Source organism: Telmatherina bonti (genome assembly GCF_933228915.1).
Source record: "Telmatherina bonti genome assembly, chromosome: 16".
Classification (NCBI taxonomy): domain Eukaryota; kingdom Metazoa; phylum Chordata; class Actinopteri; order Atheriniformes; family Telmatherinidae; genus Telmatherina; species Telmatherina bonti.
This window is the reverse complement of record NC_136614.1, coordinates 25,132,710-25,151,756: the sequence shown is the minus strand read 5'-3', so window position 1 is coordinate 25,151,756 and position 19,047 is coordinate 25,132,710. Positions and strand designations below refer to the sequence as shown.

Sequence of the window (19,047 nt, the reverse complement as noted above, 5' to 3'; positions counted from 1 at the left end):
GAGAACGTATGCAGCCCAAAATCACTAGAAGCCTTAAAAGAGGGGGTTTTAAAAGCTAAATTTGTGCCCTTGTCAGTTCTTGGATCATTTGCACTACAAGAAGAAGGAAAAAAGAAAAGCAGTGGGGAAAGTACTTTTTAATCAATGGGGATTTGAAAAAAAAAAAAAAAAAAAAGAAAACCACAGGAGCCCAGCAGTCAGTGCAGTGCCAGCAAGATCCAAGAGAAAGTGCGCAATTTTCTTTTTTTTTCTCAATTTATTTTTTTTATGCAACCCAACTAAAGACAAAGAGACTCAAAACAAGGAGTAAAGACTGTCACACCACTGCCTGCCTATAAGAAATTTCAAAAGTACAGAACCAATAATGTAATTTTTTTTAAATGATTATTTCCAGAGTTTAATTTAAATATGACACACTGCTCTTTATATGTTTTATAACATTATTTTGTATATAATGCATATTTATAAGGACCAAACTTCTGAAGAATTAAACTTCCTTGAAAACTGTTTTGTCAGTAAATGGAAAAGGAAATTAAAATGTGTTTTTAAATAATGATATTGTCTACAAATGATGATCAAATGCGTCTTGTGTTTAATTTCATCTGCTTTACGGCTTAAAATGAGACCCTGCACTTACACAGACTTTTTTGGATTGTGTGCGTGAGCCGTTCTCCTGCGTTCACACATCATCATATGTAATGTTTTGGATGGTACGCTGAGACATAAAGCTCCCTTGCTTGTAGCATCAGTACCTCGAGTAATTCCTGGAAACGCTGTTGGCTCCCAACCCTGCTCACCCGCCCCCTTGTTCTCTCTTCGGCCCTAAATTGGCTTGAAATTCAAATCCGTTTCCACGGAAACCACCCCCTCAAGCTGGAAATGGTGAAACAAAGCCAGGCGCAGGGGCAAAGGGGAACCTCAGCCCCTCACCCCCCTCATAATGCTAGCACCCATGCGCACACACACAGCCAGCCAAACAGATGCCGTGGGGGAGCGTGGAGTGAGTATACGGTGCCATAAAAACAGCAGCATATGCCAGGCCTCTCACCCCCGTGTGCATGACCCACAGAGTGCACAGACCTCCTCCCATTAAAAAAAAAATAATAAAAAAAAAATACACTCAGTCTCTCCTAGGCTTCCCAACTGCTTGCCTTCCCCTCAGGGTTATGAGCTATATTTCAATGCCCGGTTCTGTACCACCCACTCCAGCAAACAAAAGTGGGGACGGAACCTGGCACTGGGGCTGTCAGCAGAAGGGAGGGCGAAAGCAGATGGGAGTCAGTAGATCAGCTAGGAATCCACATAAATAAAAAACGATCTCTATCATTGAAAAGTTGACATGTCAGAACAGTCTGATAAATCTTGCTAACCTCTTGCCCTTCTCCACTCTTCCATATCGTTCCGTGCAACACACAGCACCCATTGATCGCTATTCAAATAGATTTCACTCTTTTTTTTTCTTTTAACTATAGGCAACATGTCGTCCATATTATCAAAATCCCTTCTGCCTCTAATTAACAGAAATTCTGTAACAGTCAACACCCCCTAATCAGCAGCAATCAACACTCGGCAGAGAATCTGGATGGCTTTTTTCCCCTCACACACATCCTGTCAGCTGCTTGACCTGGGCATCCTCATCTAAAAGCTTGTGTGTGTGTATTTAAAAAAAAAAAAGAAAGAAAATAAAAGTTTGGGAAAGGAAGTTTCCGGCCAGGCTCAGGAAAAACATACATGTTATCACAATGATTAATCATCCTGTTAAAGCCCCTCGTGCTTCGGTGTGTTACCTGACCCAGTCTGATAGCGCTAAGAGTTTCTTCCCACCATCATCATACTCACACCTATAAGCAGACACACACCCTCATTCACACTTGATCGCACATGCTAGGGCTCTGCTCTTTGGCCTCTGGGTGTCCATAACATAGCCAGGCATTTTCATTGTGTTATAATCACAGCATCCTGTTTGTGACCCAGTGACATCAGTTCCTTTTTCCTCCCTGATTAAAAAATGCAGAACAAGCCGGCGCAGGCCAACAGTTTTTCTCACGCATCGCCTTCTTCATTCTGCGCTCACTTGTGTAGATGATTTGGTTTTTCAGGAAACAACCTCAAAACAAGTGAGGGCACAGACAAGCACCCTAATCAGCCCTGTTTATACTAAAGACATTCGTGAATTTTGGTCATAAGCAAAGCAGATTTGAAACAGCAGCCTGTTTTGAATGTGGATGTTCCTCTATGCCACCTGTTTATTGTTTGCCTTCTCAGAAGCTGTAGCTCCTTCACAATCAAGTGAAAACTGCTCAGTGGCTCAGGCTTTCTGTCCCCATTGCAATGCCTGGTCATTTTATTGAAATAACTTTGACATAAATGAACACAGCAAGGTTTTTTTTTTATATGCATTCAAAGGCTACAGAGACCCTGAGGGGACATTGCTGCTGTATTTTTACTTCTCTGAGGTAAAAGGGAAAAAAGAAATGTGGCATTGTTCTGTTGATTCAACTACTAAAAACGTTCTGTTTTGTTTCCTGAAATGTCTTTTAAGCCAAAACATTTCTGATCTGATCTATTTAGGTAGTTGGGTTTTGCAGATCTGTGAACCTCAGTAGGTGGAGATTTTGCAGTAGCACTTGTAGTTGTCTCATTAATTAACACTAGGTGTCAGTAAGAAACCCACACACAAGAACTAGGTGATCAGATGCCCTAGCACAACTCCAAATATGAGCATGTTTGACTCACTGTAATTACAGCAGCACACTGTTGTAATAAATGGAATTGAAGCCTAAATCTCACTGGAAAATTTAAAAAAACAAAAACTTTTTACTAATACTGTCTTGCACGGGTGATCCTGTTCTGCTGGAACAGTGTTTAGATCCAACAGATATGTCCCTGTAACCTGAAACCTCAAGCTGCTGCAATACAGAGAATGTGTATGTCATGCTCAGACAGCTATTACACTTACCGCTCCATGAGGGCCACCTCACTTCAACCAGTGCAGTGTCTTTGCTTATTTAGGAGTTGATCTATGATTTCAGATTAGCTTGTATGGAAAACAAATAACTATAACACAGTCAAAACACAAAAACAACAGGAGGTCAGTGAAGATTTTGGCATCTTGTGGAGAGAGCACCTTTGGGATGAGCGAATGAGGCAGAAGAACAAGGCATACTGCTTGTGTCTGACGAGAGGGTCACTCAAATGCTTTGGTTTGTTTGCTGCTTTTGACGTGTGTGGAGCTCATACAGTTCTCTGGCCTCTTATCAAGACAGATAATGCCAGCTATTTATAGATAATCTATTTATTGAGCACAGATGAGCCTTAGCTATCACAGCATATAAGAGCTATTAGTAGTGGTGGGCATTTTTGTGCATTCGTTCAGTTCCTCTATCTTTATAATCACTCAGTTCTGAACTATATACTGTCCAATTTGAATTCCTTTTTTTATTTCTGGGTTTTGCTGAATTTAAAAGGTCCATAGGTTGTCTAATAGACTGTTAAAGCTTGGCATACACTACTAAACTACTTCTGACCCAGCATTTGGCAACAAGATAGGATATTTGTCTATTGGGAGGGAGGGTGTTTGGGAGCTTGTTTTTTATGTGTTCACAGAGCCAGAATAAATTTGCCAGAATACGTTGTAAGTTTCCTGTTTATATAATTCTGACCCCCTGGATGATCCAGCAATAACAAATACAATGTCAGGGTGACCATCCTTTCAGGGTTAAACATTTAACAAATACACAAACTGTGCTAATACCTAATGTGAAGTTGGAAAAATCCTTTACATTCTTAAGATTTCTCTCAGGGTTCAAGAGGTTTGCCATGAACTGAGGTTTAACCTTGGTCTTACTGTTGGACATTTGAGCTCTTGAGACGTGTTTACACTCGTCACTTTCTTCAGTCTCACGTAAACAGCCATATATGGTGCTGATTTACACCATCACATGTCAGCTTTCATTTGAATCCGTCCTCAGTGATGAGAAATATTCCTAACTGACTTTGATACAATTTTAACATAATGAATTTTCTTCTGTGACAAATGCAACTACTTAATAATATATCGTTTTCAAGGATGATGCAATGTCTTGGTGTGTTGCTGGGTTGTGTCAAAGGCCCCGAAATGCTGTGGTAAATTGCATCAGCCACAGAATGTGGAAAGAATGACACTTCGTAAAAACCAATCACAAATATAGTCCGTCTGAGTGACAGTTCAATGACCAATCAGAATATAAACTTTCTTTACTTTATAAACAATATTTCAACCAATTACTGAAAGAATTTTTGTTTTAATCCCGCCTTATTTAGCGCACCGAAATATGATTGGCTGAAATGTGATCAAGAAAAAATATTTCTTCAATATCATTGGTCAAAACCATACCGACGGGATTCGCCTGCTTGCCCTGTGCCATATAAATTCAGGACCAACCCTTCGCCATATTATCGAGGAAACGCGTCAGACCAGCATCGAAAGTCCGACGGGGACACGACAAAAACTGACGTGTTTATTACGGTTACATCTTTGAAACCTCGATCTTAAGATTCGTCAGCTTTAAATCTTAACTATTATCGGCCGGCAAGGCAGCTGGCCTAAACCGTTTTTGTCTTTTTTTCCCCCCGTCGACTCAAAGGCCGAAGCGGCTGCCATGGATTTTTAAGGCATAATGTGGCACCTTTAATGCAATGGCAATGCATAGTACAAGGCAAAATCGACTGCGAAATTCCATCTTCGCAACTGCAAAGCAGTTGGGCTCAAATACCGTCCGCGGTATACCAGCGAGCCAACCGGTACCGCTGCTCCTGGACCGGAGGAAGCTAACGCTAGCTAGCTAGTCATCTCAGCCAATACCATCAAAGGAAAAAAAAAAGTGATCCATCTATTCATCTGAACGTCAACACTACCGATCAAAATGAAGCCTCAAGACATAATCGCCGGAAAGACCAGCCTGTGGATCTTTGGGTACGGGTCTCTGGTGTGGAAGCCTGACTTCAAGTACAAGAGGAGTGAGGTTGGTTACATTCAAGGCTACAAGAGACGTTTCTGGCACGGAGACAACTTTCACCGTGGAAGTGATGAGTTGGTAAGCTCTAGTTTTATTTTAATGTCTAAAGTGTGATTTAAAAAAAAATAATAATAATAATAATAATAAGGTAGCTCGTGCATGAGGTGTTCTACATGAGGTAACCTACTTCTTTCCTCCTCAGCCCGGAAGAGTGGTGACGCTGATTGAAGACGATGACGTAAGTAGAAATGTTTCCCCTATTGACATAATAATCTGCAGTGGAATATTTCATTCATAAAAAAAAAAAAAAAAACACTGTTTCCAACTAAAGTATTTCCTGTGCTGTCTCCTCACAGGCAACCACTTGGGGTGTAGCATTTGAGGTGTCAGGCTCACAAGTGGAAGAGTCCCTCAGCTATCTCAATGTCCGTGAGACGGTCTGCGGGGGCTACATCACCAAGATCGTGGATTTCTATCCTGAAGGGGAGGACAGGTCTCCTGTTCCAGCACTGGTGTACATCGCCACCTCCGACAACCCTCTTTACCTGGGACCAGCCAGCTCGGAGGAGATTGGTGCCCAGATCGCTTTGTGCAGAGGGAAGACGGGCCACAACCTGGAGTACCTGCTCCGGCTGGCAGAGTTCATGAGGAAGAGCTGCCCACATGTAGAAGACCATCACCTGTATTCCATTGAGAAAGCAGCTCTGGCCATGGTGTCTTACCTATTGGCAACTCAGTAGCTCGTACCCTTTGTTTCAGCAGCTTTCAGTGGATGTGTTAATCATTAAGAGGCTTTTTCTGTCATCTCAATCCCCGATGTCATGTTTTCTCCTATAGGTGCAATCTTTCATCCAGTGTTTTTGAATGAATTCCCCTAAAGGGAAGCATGGTTAACATGTTGGATGTGCTTTACAACACTAAGATGCGTGCAGTCATTGTCATTTGTAAACATTGTGCAGTTGTGGTGGTTGAAATGAATGAATGATTTGGATATGCTCAGTTCATACTCCGTCCAGGGAAGTCAAGGTACCTCAACTTGTTTCTAAAACCCAACTGTAATTTTAGATGGTGACTGATGTTTGAAAGATCTACACTTCTGTCCAGTTTCACATGAAAACGCCAATAAAAATCAGAAAAAGGTCCAGGTCTCTGTGCCTCTTTCTTGTTGCCCCGACAGACTGGATGTGAGAAGGTTAACTTGAAGTATTTAACTAAATTTTCCCCCCCAAAAAAAATTCCCATTTCTTTTTATTCATTTACATATTTACAGCATACTAAAGGAAAGCTCCCACCAACCACTTCACACTTCAACAGGAAGCTTATTTGGCAGGTTAGCCAAAAATCAAAATATACACCTGAAAATCAATTGAGGGGAAAAACATGAGAACATTTAAACAATTTTTCAGAGTGCCTTTTATTTTATTTTATTTATTTATTTTTTTTTTTAAGGATAACTGCCCCATATCCCATCACAGGCTTTTGGATATTTTGTTTTTCTTCAAATTGAACTTTTTTTTTTTCTGGTGGAATATAGGAAGACTGTTCAGCCACATGTTGAATCTTTGAGAGAAAACTTTTTCTTTTCAGTGCAATACAATTCAAATCTATCAAAAACCTCTGAACAAATCTAATAATCAGAATATATCAGTGATATTGATCTCCCAGTAATACAAATCTTTGGTTTAGTACACTTTCTAATCTATACTTTTTTTTCAACAGTAATTACAATTTCCCAAAACTTTTCCAAATAGGAACAAGACCAGAACGAATGGATCAATTTTTCCTTTTACATTGAGAGCATGATGCTGAAAAGTCAGGGTTCATTTTTTTTATTCACACGCTGTGGTGTGTAGTATACTCAATTAATCAATTGTTGTAGTCTGACAACAGTTAGCTTTGACTGAAGCTAACACATCCCACATGAACACTTGCTGTCATGATCAGCAGACATGAAATTAGTAATCCTGAATGGCTTTAACCTTCTTACTAGAACTGGGTTTACTATAAATGCAACAGAAACAGAAAACCTTTTTAAGATTAGTTTGAGTTGACTTGTGTTCATCAGGATCAAAACCGGTCTCTGAAATGAAGTACACAAACGTAAGAACACTCCCAAACACACACTGGAACAGTTTTGAATTTGATTTAAGAGTTAGCCTTGCTTTCAGTTTTGCTATTTAAAACCAAAAGCTTGGATAAGCTGAGTTCTGATTCACCAACTTGAAGTTTAGGGACCTCAGCTTGTTTCCCAAACAAGTTTTCAAAATATTTCACCTGAACACCACATGTAGTTTAATCTCTGGCTGATGGTCCCTTAAAATAACATTTTCAATAAAAGAATAAAAGTACACCTTGTTTTTTTAACGTGTTTTAAGGTTAAGAATCCAACAAGTGGATCTTCTGTTGGCCTTTTTTTTTTTTTTTTTTTAAATTAATTACCTCTTTGTTTCTATCCAATTTAAGCCTTAGAAACTTTATGGGATTCCCTATAGCTGCCTGAGTACATACTGAAAAGCAAGGAAGAAAGTACACAGCTGTGAGGAGATTCACTGTTCAAGATGTTATTGGACAAAATCTCATTCACAAAATCTTGATGAATTTATTCATTTAAAAATGGAAGAATAGCGATGAAATCTGATTTGGAAGTTTAAAATCAGAAGCAAGTCGCCGAATTAAAATGTGAGTCTGCATCTTGTTAAAAGCTGAGGAGTGAAAGTGAGAGGAAAACAGGTGACTGAGCTGGACTGTACAGTAAGGTGATCTGCAGCTTAATGTGACAACTTTATTAAATTAGGGCTTCATTACTGTCCTGAGTAAAGAAAAACAGTCTAAAATCAGAGATCCACATCAGTCCTTTTAAACCAAGTAAAACATCACTTTAAAAGCTATGCCATTTAATCATCAGTCTAATGAATACCTCTTTTTTTTTTATTATTATTGTTTTTACAACTGTATCCTTATATCTTAGATTGGCTTTTAAAAGTTCCTGTTTGTTTATTTATTAAAAACTGATTTTAGTTCTTTAGACACTCAGGGTTTGGTGTTTTGGTTTGAGACCATCTTTTCTTTTTTTTTTTTTTTCTTTTACAGGAATTATGGCGTCCATATAAAATGCGATGTATGACAAGACAGTCTCTGAAAGTTCACTAATAACCTCACACACATTCACAACAATTCTGCGAGTCCTTACAGTAAACTTAAGTCTGTGAGAAGCGCCACAAAAGGCAGTGACAGAGATTTACACAGCTCTACTGACTAACACACTAAAGATCCAGTGTGGAGTTTTTGTTTGCCAGGGAAGGTCACATTGATGGGACACCAAAATCTTTTTCAGTTTACACAAGAAAAGTCCTCCAGAATTATTGTCAATATCTTCAGGACAGTTCAAGTCTGTGTGTGATGTCAGCGATCAGCTGCTGTGACATCCATACGTAGCTTTTAATGTTAATGTTTAAACCTTTGAGTAATTTAAAAAAACATCTCAAATTTCAGCAATATGATTGAAAAATCTTGTTTTAGCTGAAGGTGACACTTTCCACATTTGAAGGTTTTTGCTGTATGTTTAGTATAGCATGACATTTGATATTTAGGAGCTTTATTTGTCATTCCACATGTGTTTTTCAAATGAGGTTGACATCATAAAAGATACCTAATAAGTAAGATAAGTATAAATAAAATAAAAAGAGATTAAAAGAACATGCATAGACATACATGCAAAAGAAATATATGTCAACCCTGCAAGGCTGCAGGCTTCTTAGAAAGTGGTTTGTTGTAAATAGTTTGTCAAAATGAAACCTGGAACAATTCTTTCACTTCAGAGGATCAAAATCTATTTTCAGAGGAGGTCATAACATTTATTAACTTGAGATCACTTTAGGGTAGGATATGTCTGTAAATTTATTTGGATTTCAACACTACTTATCAATATGAGTCTTCAAGATTTAATTGCAGAAAAGACCAGCCTGTGGATCTTTGGGTACGGGTCGCTGGTGTGGAAACCTGACTTTGAGTACAAGAGGAGTGAGGTTGGCTACATTGAAGGCTACAAGAGACGTTTCTGGCAAGGAGACAACTTCCATCGTGGAAGTGACGAGCTGGTGAGCTTTATATTTTTCTAAAGTGTGATAAAGGAATTTCTTTGCTCCTGCATGAGGTGTTTTACATGAGGTGACCTACTTCCCCTCTTCTCCTCAGCCTGGAAGAGTGGTGACGCTGATTGAAGATGATGACGTAAGCAGAAATGTCTCCATCCTTATTAGTTTAGTTTTTAGCTTAATGATAAAAAATCTGCAGTGGAATATTTCATTCATAAAAAAAAAACAAAACTGTTTCCAACTGAAGTATTTCCTGTGCTGTCTCCTCACAGGCAACCACTTGGGGTGTAGCATTTGAGGTGTCAGGCTCACAAGTGGAAGAGTCCCTCAGCTATCTCAATGTCCGTGAGACGGTCTGCGGGGGCTACATCACCAAGATCGTGGATTTCTATCCTGAAGGGGAGGACAGGTCTCCTGTTCCAGCACTGGTGTACATCGCCACCTCCGACAACCCTCTTTACCTGGGACCAGCCAGCTCGGAGGAGATTGGTGCCCAGATCACTTTGTGCAGAGGGAAGACGGGCCACAACCTGGAGTACCTGCTCCGGCTGGCAGAGTTCATGAGGAAGAGCTGCCCACATGTAGAAGACCATCACCTGTATTCCATTGAGAAAGCAGCTCTGGCCATGGTGTCTTACCTATTGGCAACTCAGTAGCTCGTACCCTTTGTTTCAGCAGCTTTCAGTGGATGTGTTAATCATTAAGAGGCTTTTTCTGTCATCTCAATCCCCGATGTCATGTTTTCTCCTATAGGTGCAATCTTTCATCCAGTGTTTTTGAATGAATTCCCCTAAAGGGAAGCATGGTTAACATGTTGGATGTGCTTTACAACACTAAGATGCGTGCAGTCATTGTCATGTGTAAACATTGTGCAGTGGTGGTGGTTGAAATGAAAAGTAATGATTTGGATATGCTCAGTTCATACTCCGTCCAGGGAAGTCAAGGTACCTCAACTTGTTTCTAAAACCCAACTGTAATTTTAGATGGTGACTGATGTTTGAAAGATCTACACTTCTGTCCAGTTTCACATGAAAACGCCAATAAAAATCAGAAAAAGGTCCAGGTCTCTGTGCCTCTTTCTTGTTGCCCCGACAGACTGGATGTGAGAAGGTTAACTTGAAGTATTTAACTAAATTTTCCCAAAAAAAAATTCCCATTTCTTTTTATTCATTTACATATTTACAGCATACTAAAGGAAAGCTCCCACCAACCACTTCACACTTCAACAGGAAGCTTATTTGGCAGGTTAGCCAAAAATCAAAATATACACCTGAAAATCAATTGAGGGGAAAAACATGAGAACATTTAAACAATTTTTCAGAGTGCCTTTTATTTTATTTTATTTTTTTTTATTTTTTTTTAAGGATAACTGCCCCATATCCCATCACAGGCTTTTGGATATTTTGTTTTTCTTCAAATTGAACTTTTTTTTTTTCTGGTGGAATATAGGAAGACTGTTCAGCCACATGTTGAATCTTTGAGAGAAAACTTGTTCTTTTCAGTGCAATACAATTCAAATCTATCAAAAACCTCTGAATAAATCTAATAATCAGAATATATCAGTGATATTGATCTCCCAGTAATACAAATCTTTGGTTTAGTACACTTTCTAATCTATACTTTTTTTTCAACAGTAATTACAATTTCCCAAAACTTTTCCAAATAGGAACAAGACCAGAACGAATGGATCAATTTTTCCTTTTACATTGAGAGCATGATGCTGAAAAGTCAGGGTTCATTTTTTTTATTCACACGCTGTGGTGTGTAGTATACTCAATTAATCAATTGTTGTAGTCTGACAACAGTTAGCTTTGACTGAAGCTAACACATCCCACATGAACACTTGCTGTCATGATCAGCAGACATGAAATTAGTAATCCTGAATGGCTTTAACCTTCTTACTAGAACTGGGTTTACTATAAATGCAACAGAAACAGAAAACCTTTTTAAGATTAGTTTGAGTTGACTTGTGTTCATCAGGATCAAAACCGGTCTCTGAAATGAAGTACACTAACGTAAGAACACTCCCAAACACGCACTGGAACAGTTTTGAATTTGATTTAAGAGTTAGCCTTGCTTTCAGTTTTGCTATTTAAAACCAAAAGCTTGGATAAGCTGAGTTCTGATTCACCAACTTGAAGTTTAGGGACCTCAGCTTGTTTCCCAAACAAGTTTTCAAAATATTTCACCTGAACACCAAATGTAGTTTAATCTCTGGCTGATGGTCCCTTAAAATAACATTTTCAATAAAAGAATAAAAGTACACCTTGTTTTTTTAACGTGTTTTAAGGTTAAGAATCCAACAAGTGGATCTTCTGTTGGCCTTTTTTTTTTTTTTTTTTTTTAAATTAATTACCTCTTTGTTTCTATCCAATTTAAGCCTTAGAAACTTTATGGGATTCCCTATAGCTGCCTGAGTACATACTGAAAAGCAAGGAAGAAAGTACACAGCTGTGAGGAGATTCACTGTTCAAGATGTTATTGGACAAAATCTCATTCACAAAATCTTGATGAATTTATTCATTTAAAAATGGAAGAATAGCGATGAAATCTGATTTGGAAGTTTAAAATCAGAAGCAAGTCGCCGAATTAAAATGTGAGTCTGCATCTTGTTAAAAGCTGAGGAGTGAAAGTGAGAGGAAAACAGGTGACTGAGCTGGACTGTACAGTAAGGTGATCTGCAGCTTAATGTGACAACTTTATTAAATTAGGGCTTCATTACTGTCCTGAGTAAAGAAAAACAGTCTAAAATCAGAGATCCACATCAGTCCTTTTAAACCAAGTAAAACATCACTTTAAAAGCTATGCCATTTAATCATCAGTCTAATGAATACCTCTTTTTTTTTATTATTATTGTTTTTACAACTGTATCCTTATATCTTAGATTGGCTTTTAAAAGTTCCTGTTTGTTTATTTATTAAAAACTGATTTTAGTTCTTTAGACACTCAGGGTTTGGTGTTTTGGTTTGAGACCATCTTTTCTTTTTTTTTTTTTTTCTTTTACAGGAATTATGGCGTCCATATAAAATGCGATGTATGACAAGACAGTCTCTGAAAGTTCACTAATAACCTCACACACATTCACAACAATTCTGCGAGTCCTTACAGTAAACTTAAGTCTGTGAGAAGCGCCACAAAAGGCAGTGACAGAGATTTACACAGCTCTACTGACTAACACACTAAAGATCCAGTGTGGAGTTTTTGTTTGCCAGGGAAGGTCACATTGATGGGACACCAAAATCTTTTTCAGTTTACACAAGAAAAGTCCTCCAGAATTATTGTCAATATCTTCAGGACAGTTCAAGTCTGTGTGTGATGTCAGCGATCAGCTGCTGTGACATCCATACGTAGCTTTTAATGTTAATGTTTAAACCTTTGAGTAATTTAAAAAAACATCTCAAATTTCAGCAATATGATTGAAAAATCTTGTTTTAGCTGAAGGTGACACTTTCCACATTTGAAGGTTTTTGCTGTATGTTTAGTATAGCATGACATTTGATATTTAGGAGCTTTATTTGTCATTCCACATGTGTTTTTCAAATGAGGTTGACATCATAAAAGATACCTAATAAGTAAGATAAGTATAAATAAAATAAAAAGAGATTAAAAGAACATGCATAGACATACATGCAAAAGAAATATATGTCAACCCTGCAAGGCTGCAGGCTTCTTAGAAAGTGGTTTGTTGTAAATAGTTTGTCAAAATGAAACCTGGAACAATTCTTTCACTTCAGAGGATCAAAATCTATTTTCAGAGGAGGTCATAACACTTATTAACTTGAGATCACTTTAGGGTAGGATATGTCTGTAAATTTATTTGGATTTCAACACTACTTATCAATATGAGTCTTCAAGATTTAATTGCAGAAAAGACCAGCCTGTGGATCTTTGGGTACGGGTCGCTGGTGTGGAAACCTGACTTTGAGTACAAGAGGAGTGAGGTTGGCTACATTGAAGGCTACAAGAGACGTTTCTGGCAAGGAGACAACTTCCATCGTGGAAGTGACGAGCTGGTGAGCTTTATATTTTTCTAAAGTGTGATAAAGGAATTTCTTTGCTCCTGCATGAGGTGTTTTACATGAGGTGACCTACTTCCCCTCTTCTCCTCAGCCTGGAAGAGTGGTGACGCTGATTGAAGATGATGACGTAAGCAGAAATGTCTCCATCCTTATTAGTTTAGTTTTTAGCTTAATGATAAAAAATCTGCAGTGGAATATTTCATTCATAAAAAAAAAACAAAACTGTTTCCAACTGAAGTATTTCCTGTGCTGTCTCCTCACAGGCAACCACTTGGGGTGTAGCATTTGAGGTGTCAGGCTCACAAGTGGAAGAGTCCCTCAGCTATCTCAATGTCCGTGAGACGGTCTGCGGGGGCTACATCACCAAGATCGTGGATTTCTATCCTGAAGGGGAGGACAGGTCTCCTGTTCCAGCACTGGTGTACATCGCCACCTCCGACAACCCTCTTTACCTGGGACCAGCCAGCTCGGAGGAGATTGGTGCCCAGATCGCTTTGTGCAGAGGGAAGACGGGCCACAACCTGGAGTACCTGCTCCGGCTGGCAGAGTTCATGAGGAAGAGATGTCCACATGTAGAAGACCATCACCTGTATTCCATTGAGAAAGCAGCTCTGGCCATGACATCTGACTTAGTGGCAACTCAGTAGCTCGTACCCTTTGTTTCAGCAGCTTTCAGTGGATGTGTTAATCATTAAGAGGCTTTTTCTGTCATCTCAATCCCCGATGTCATGTTTTCTCCTATAGGTGCAATCTTTCATCCAGTGTTTTTGAATGAATTCCCCTGAAGGGAAGCATGGTTAACATGTTGGATGTGCTTTACAACACTAAGATGCGTGCAGTCATTGTCATTTGTAAACATTGTGCAGTGGTGGTGGTTGAAATGAAAAGTAATGATTTGGATATGCTCAGTTCATACTCCGTCCAGGGAAGTCAAGGTACCTCAACTTGTTTCTAAAACCCAACTGTAATTTTAGATGGTGACTGATGTTTGAAAGATCTACACTTCTGTCCAGTTTCACATGAAAACGCCAATAAAAATCAGAAAAAGGTCCAGGTCTCTGTGCCTCTTTCTTGTTGCCCCGACAGACTGGATGTGAGAAGGTTAACTTGAAGTATTTAACTAAATTTTCCCAAAAAAAAATTCCCATTTCTTTTTATTCATTTACATATTTACAGCATACTAAAGGAAAGCTCCCACCAACCACTTCACACTTCAACAGGAAGCTTATTTGGCAGGTTAGCCAAAAATCAAAATATACACCTGAAAATCAATTGAGGGGAAAAACATGAGAACATTTAAACAATTTTTCAGAGTGCCTTTTATTTTATTTTATTTTTTTTTTTTTTTTTAAGGATAACTGCCCCATATCCCATCACAGGCTTTTGGATATTTTGTTTTTCTTCAAATTGAACATTTTTTTTTTCTGGTGGAATATAGGAAGACTGTTCAGCCACATGTTGAATCTTTGAGAGAAAACTTTTTCTTTTCAGTGCAATACAATTCAAATCTATCAAAAACCTCTGAACAAATCTAATAATCAGAATATATCAGTGATATTGATCTCCCAGTAATACAAATCTTTGGTTTAGTACACTTTCTAATCTATACTTTTTTTTCAACAGTAATTACAATTTCCCAAAACTTTTCCAAATAGGAACAAGACCAGAACGAATGGATCAATTTTTCCTTTTACATTGAGAGCATGATGCTGAAAAGTCAGGGTTCATTTTTTTTATTCACACGCTGTGGTGTGTAGTATACTCAATTAATCAATTGTTGTAGTCTGACAACAGTTAGCTTTGACTGAAGCTAACACATCCCACATGAACACTTGCTGTCATGATCAGCAGACATGAAATTAGTAATCCTGTATGGCTTTAACCTTCTTACTAGAACTGGGTTTACTATAAATGCAACAGAAACAGAAAACCTTTTTAAGATTAGTTTGAGTTGACTTGTGTTTATCAGGATCAAAACCGGTCTCTGAAATGAAGTACACAAACGTAGGGACACTCCCAAACACGCACTGGAACAGTTTTGAATTTGATTTAAGAGTTAGCCTTGCTTTCAGTTTAGCTATTTAAAACCAAAAGCTTGGATAAGCTGAGTTCTGATTCACCAACTTGAAGTTTAGGGACCTCAGCTTGTTTCCCAAACAAGTTTTCAAAATATTTCACCTGAACACCAAATGTAGTTTAATCTCTGGCTGATGGTCCCTTAAAATAACATTTTCAATAAAAGAATAAAAGTACACCTTGTTTTTTTAACGTGTTTTAAGGTTAAGAATCCAACAAGTGGATCTTCTGTTGGCCTTTTTTTTTTTTTTTTTTTTTAAATTAATTACCTCTTTGTTTCTATCCAATTTAAGCCTTAGAAACTTTATGGGATTCCCTATAGCTGCCTGAGTACATACTGAAAAGCAAGGAAGAAAGTACACAGCTGTGAGGAGATTCACTGTTCAAGATGTTATTGGACAAAATCTCATTCACAAAATCTTGATGAATTTGTTCATTTAAAAATGGAAGAATAGCGATGAAATCTGATTTGGAAGTTTAAAATCAGAAGCAAGTCGCCGAATTAAAATGTGAGTCTGCATCTTGTTAAAAGCTGAGGAGAAATCCACAAATATAAGTCTGATGCGGGACATGGTGGAGATAAAGATGATTGTCCAGTTAGAGAAAGAAAAAAAACTTTTAGCTTCATTCACATTTTTCCAGCTTGGGAAGCAAACTGATCTTGTTCGCAGCAGTTGATAAAACCTAATCTTAGTCTCAAATCTTTAATGTCAAGGGACTTTAAAGCGACAGACCTGAATTCCTGTAACTGTGTCGATTTAGCAGTTTCAGGAACTGCAGTAATGGTGTGTTTTTTTTCACACATTCTGTATCTGGATGAGGGAAGCACATGAGTGAAAGTGAGAGGAAAACAGGTGACTGAGCTGGACTGTACAGTAAGGTGATCTGCAGCTTAATGTGACAACTTTATTAAATTAGGGCTTCATTACTGTCCTGAGTAAAGAAAAACAGTCTAAAATCAGAGATCCACATCAGTCCTTTTAAACCAAGTAAAACATCACTTTAAAAGCTATGCCATTTAATCATCAGTCTAATGAATACCTCTTTTTTTTTTTTTTTTTATTGTTTTTACAACTGTATCCTTATATCTTAGATTGGCTTTTAAAAGTTCCTGTTTGTTTATTTATTAAAAACTGATTTTAGTTCTTTAGACACTCAGGGTTTGGTGTTTTGGTTTGAGACCATCTTTTCTTTTCTTTTTTTTTTCTTTTACAGGAATTATGGCGTCCATATAAAATGCGATGTATGACAAGACAGTCTCTGAAAGTTCACTAATAACCTCACACACATTCACAACAATTCTGCGAGTCCTTACAGTAAACTTAAGTCTGTGAGAAGCGCCACAAAAGGCAGTGACAGAGATTTACACAGCTCTACTGACTAACACACTAAAGATCCAGTGTGGAGTTTTTGTTTGCCAGGGAAGGTCACATTGATGGGACACCAAAATCTTTTTCAGTTTACACAAGAAAAGTCCTCCAGAATTATTGTCAATATCTTCAGGACAGTTCAAGTCTGTGTGTGATGTCAGCGATCAGCTGCTGTGACATCCATACGTAGCTTTTAATGTTAATGTTTAAACCTTTGAGTAATTTAAAAAAAACATCTCAAATTTCAGCAATATGATTGAAAAATCTTGTTTTAGCTGAAGGTGACACTTTCCACATTTGAAGGTTTTTGCTGTATGTTTAGTATAGCATGACATTTGATATTTAGGAGCTTTATTTGTCATTCCACATGTGTTTTTCAAATGAGGTTGACATCATAAAAGATACCTAATAAGTAAGATAAGTATAAATAAAATAAAAAGAGATTAAAAGAACATGCATAGACATACATGCAAAAGAAATATATGTCAACCCTGCAAGGCTGCAGGCTTCTTAGAAAGTGGTTTATTGTAAATAGAGTTTGTCAAAATGAAACCTGGAACAATTCTTTCACTTCAGAGGATCAAAATCTATTTTCAGAGGAGGTCATAACATTTATTAACTTGAGATCACTTTAGGGTAGGATATGTCTGTAAATTTATTTGGATTTCAACACTACTTATCAATATGAGTCTTCAAGATTTAATTGCAGAAAAGACCAGCCTGTGGATCTTTGGGTACGGGTCGCTGGTGTGGAAACCTGACTTTGAGTACAAGAGGAGTGAGGTTGGCTACATTGAAGGCTACAAGAGACGTTTCTGGCAAGGAGACAACTTCCATCGTGGAAGTGACGAGCTGGTGAGCTTTTTCATTTCTAAAGTGTGATAAAGGAATTTGTTTGCTCCTGCATGAGGTGTTTTACATGAGGTGACCTACTTCCCCTCTTCTCCTCAGCCTGGAAGAGTGGTGACGCTGATTGAAGATGATGACGTAAGCAGAAATGTCTCCATCCTTATTAGTTTAGTTTTTAGCTTAATGATAAAAAATCTGCAGTGGAATATTTCATTCATAAAAATAAAAAAAAAAACTGTTTCCAACTAAAGTATTTCCTGTGCTGTCTCCTCACAGGCAACCACTTGGGGTGTAGCATTTGAGGTGTCAGGCTCACAAGTGGAAGAGTCCCTCAGCTATCTCAATGTCCGTGAGACGGTCTGCGGGGGCTACATCACCAAGATCGTGGATTTCTATCCTGAAGGGGAGGACAGGTCTCCTGTTCCAGCACTGGTGTACATCGCCACCTCCGACAACCCTCTTTACCTGGGACCAGCCAGCTCGGAGGAGATTGGTGCCCAGATCACTTTGTGCAGAGGGAAGACGGGCCACAACCTGGAGTACCTGCTCCGGCTGGCAGAGTTCATGAGGAAGAGATGTCCACATGTAGAAGACCATCACCTGTATTCCATTGAGAAAGCAGCTCTGGCCATGACATCTTAATTAGTGGCAACTTAGTTGCTCGTACCCTTTGATTCAGCAGCTTTCATTTTTTTGACTTGTCTTTTTTTTTTTTTTTCTTTAAACACTAATGACATACTTTTATGTAATTTTTTTTTTTTTTTTTTTTTAGCACAAGTTGTTGTTTTAATTGTTTTTATTTTATTTTATATCATTTCAAATATTTTAGGTCAGGATCTAGAGGGGCTGAGGCCACCAGCAAAATCTCATTGGCCACCCCTTTTACCACCATTTTTCTTATAGTATATTAAAATGGTAATGAAAAGCAACCAAAAAAAAAAAAAAAAAAAAAAAGATGTCATATTCAAATCTATAATAACCTCTGCCAAGGAGGTTATGTTGTTGCAGGTGTTAATCTGTTTGTCTGTTTGAGTTCCAAGATAACTCAAAAATTTATGTTGTTGGAAATGTGAAAAGGAAGAACTGAATGAATTTTGGTGTCGATCTGGATCACCGTTTGGTTCCAGGAATTTTTTTGAAAGGATTCTTTAACATTCTGCTTGGCAGAGGTTTGGTTTTGTAGTTTTAAATGATTTTATTATAACTAAAATAAAAGGATGTAAACATGGAATTACAGGAATGAGATTTGAGGGTATATAGCATGTAACTCCTTTTTACCCTTAAAAACAGAAGTACATGTCTGCCAGTAGATTCCAGTAGTTACCAGAACAGCTACTCTCGTGTTGAATGGTTGATCATTGGTCTTGTTGTATGTTTAATCTGCCATTTATGTCACACTTAGTTTTTCTTTCCTCTGAGAGATGAGGTAGCTGCATTCCTGTTCATCGTACTAATTATCTCTTGATCAAATTCCACGTACTGTATGTTTATCTTAAGAAATAATAAAGTGTTTTGGTTTTGATATTGGAAAGCATTCAAAGTTGTCATTTTTTAAAATTATTTCTTATTTTTATTTATTCTTTTGGACAGAACAATCATGTGATACATATATATAAAATATACATACATACACACACACACA

At 37.9% G+C, this 19,047-nt stretch overlaps 4 protein-coding genes across 4 annotated transcripts; all 4 read left to right on the top strand.

Moving 5' to 3' along the window:
- Positions 1 to 4,444: 4,444 nt before the first annotated feature.
- chac1 (ChaC, cation transport regulator homolog 1 (E. coli)) lies at positions 4,445 to 6,123 on the top strand. The gene is made up of 3 exons (XM_079255366.1): positions 4,445 to 5,075; positions 5,200 to 5,235; positions 5,354 to 6,123. Exons 1-3 carry the CDS (start codon positions 4,905 to 4,907, stop codon positions 5,735 to 5,737), a joined length of 591 nt encoding a protein of 196 aa, XP_079111492.1. The 5' UTR covers positions 4,445 to 4,904; the 3' UTR covers positions 5,738 to 6,123.
- Positions 6,124 to 8,923: 2,800 nt separating this feature from the next.
- On the top strand, positions 8,924 to 10,134 carry LOC306767033 (glutathione-specific gamma-glutamylcyclotransferase 1-like; the record flags this gene model as incomplete). Its single annotated transcript, XM_079254936.1, has 3 exons — positions 8,924 to 9,094; positions 9,192 to 9,227; positions 9,364 to 10,134. The coding sequence occupies 3 exons, from the start codon at positions 8,924 to 8,926 to the stop codon at positions 9,745 to 9,747; spliced, it is 591 nt and encodes a 196-aa protein (XP_079111062.1). The 3' UTR covers positions 9,748 to 10,134.
- A 2,799-nt stretch (positions 10,135 to 12,933) lies between these two features.
- On the top strand, positions 12,934 to 13,779 carry LOC306767715 (glutathione-specific gamma-glutamylcyclotransferase 1-like; the record flags this gene model as incomplete). Its single annotated transcript, XM_079255806.1, has 3 exons — positions 12,934 to 13,104; positions 13,202 to 13,237; positions 13,374 to 13,779. The coding sequence occupies 3 exons, from the start codon at positions 12,934 to 12,936 to the stop codon at positions 13,755 to 13,757; spliced, it is 591 nt and encodes a 196-aa protein (XP_079111932.1). The 3' UTR covers positions 13,758 to 13,779.
- A 3,461-nt stretch (positions 13,780 to 17,240) lies between these two features.
- Positions 17,241 to 18,047, top strand: LOC306767212 (glutathione-specific gamma-glutamylcyclotransferase 1-like; the record flags this gene model as incomplete). The annotated part of the gene is made up of 3 exons (XM_079255136.1): positions 17,241 to 17,411; positions 17,508 to 17,543; positions 17,682 to 18,047. 3 exons carry the CDS (start codon positions 17,241 to 17,243, stop codon positions 18,045 to 18,047), a joined length of 573 nt encoding a protein of 190 aa, XP_079111262.1.
- Between the last annotated feature and the right edge of the window lie 1,000 nt (positions 18,048 to 19,047).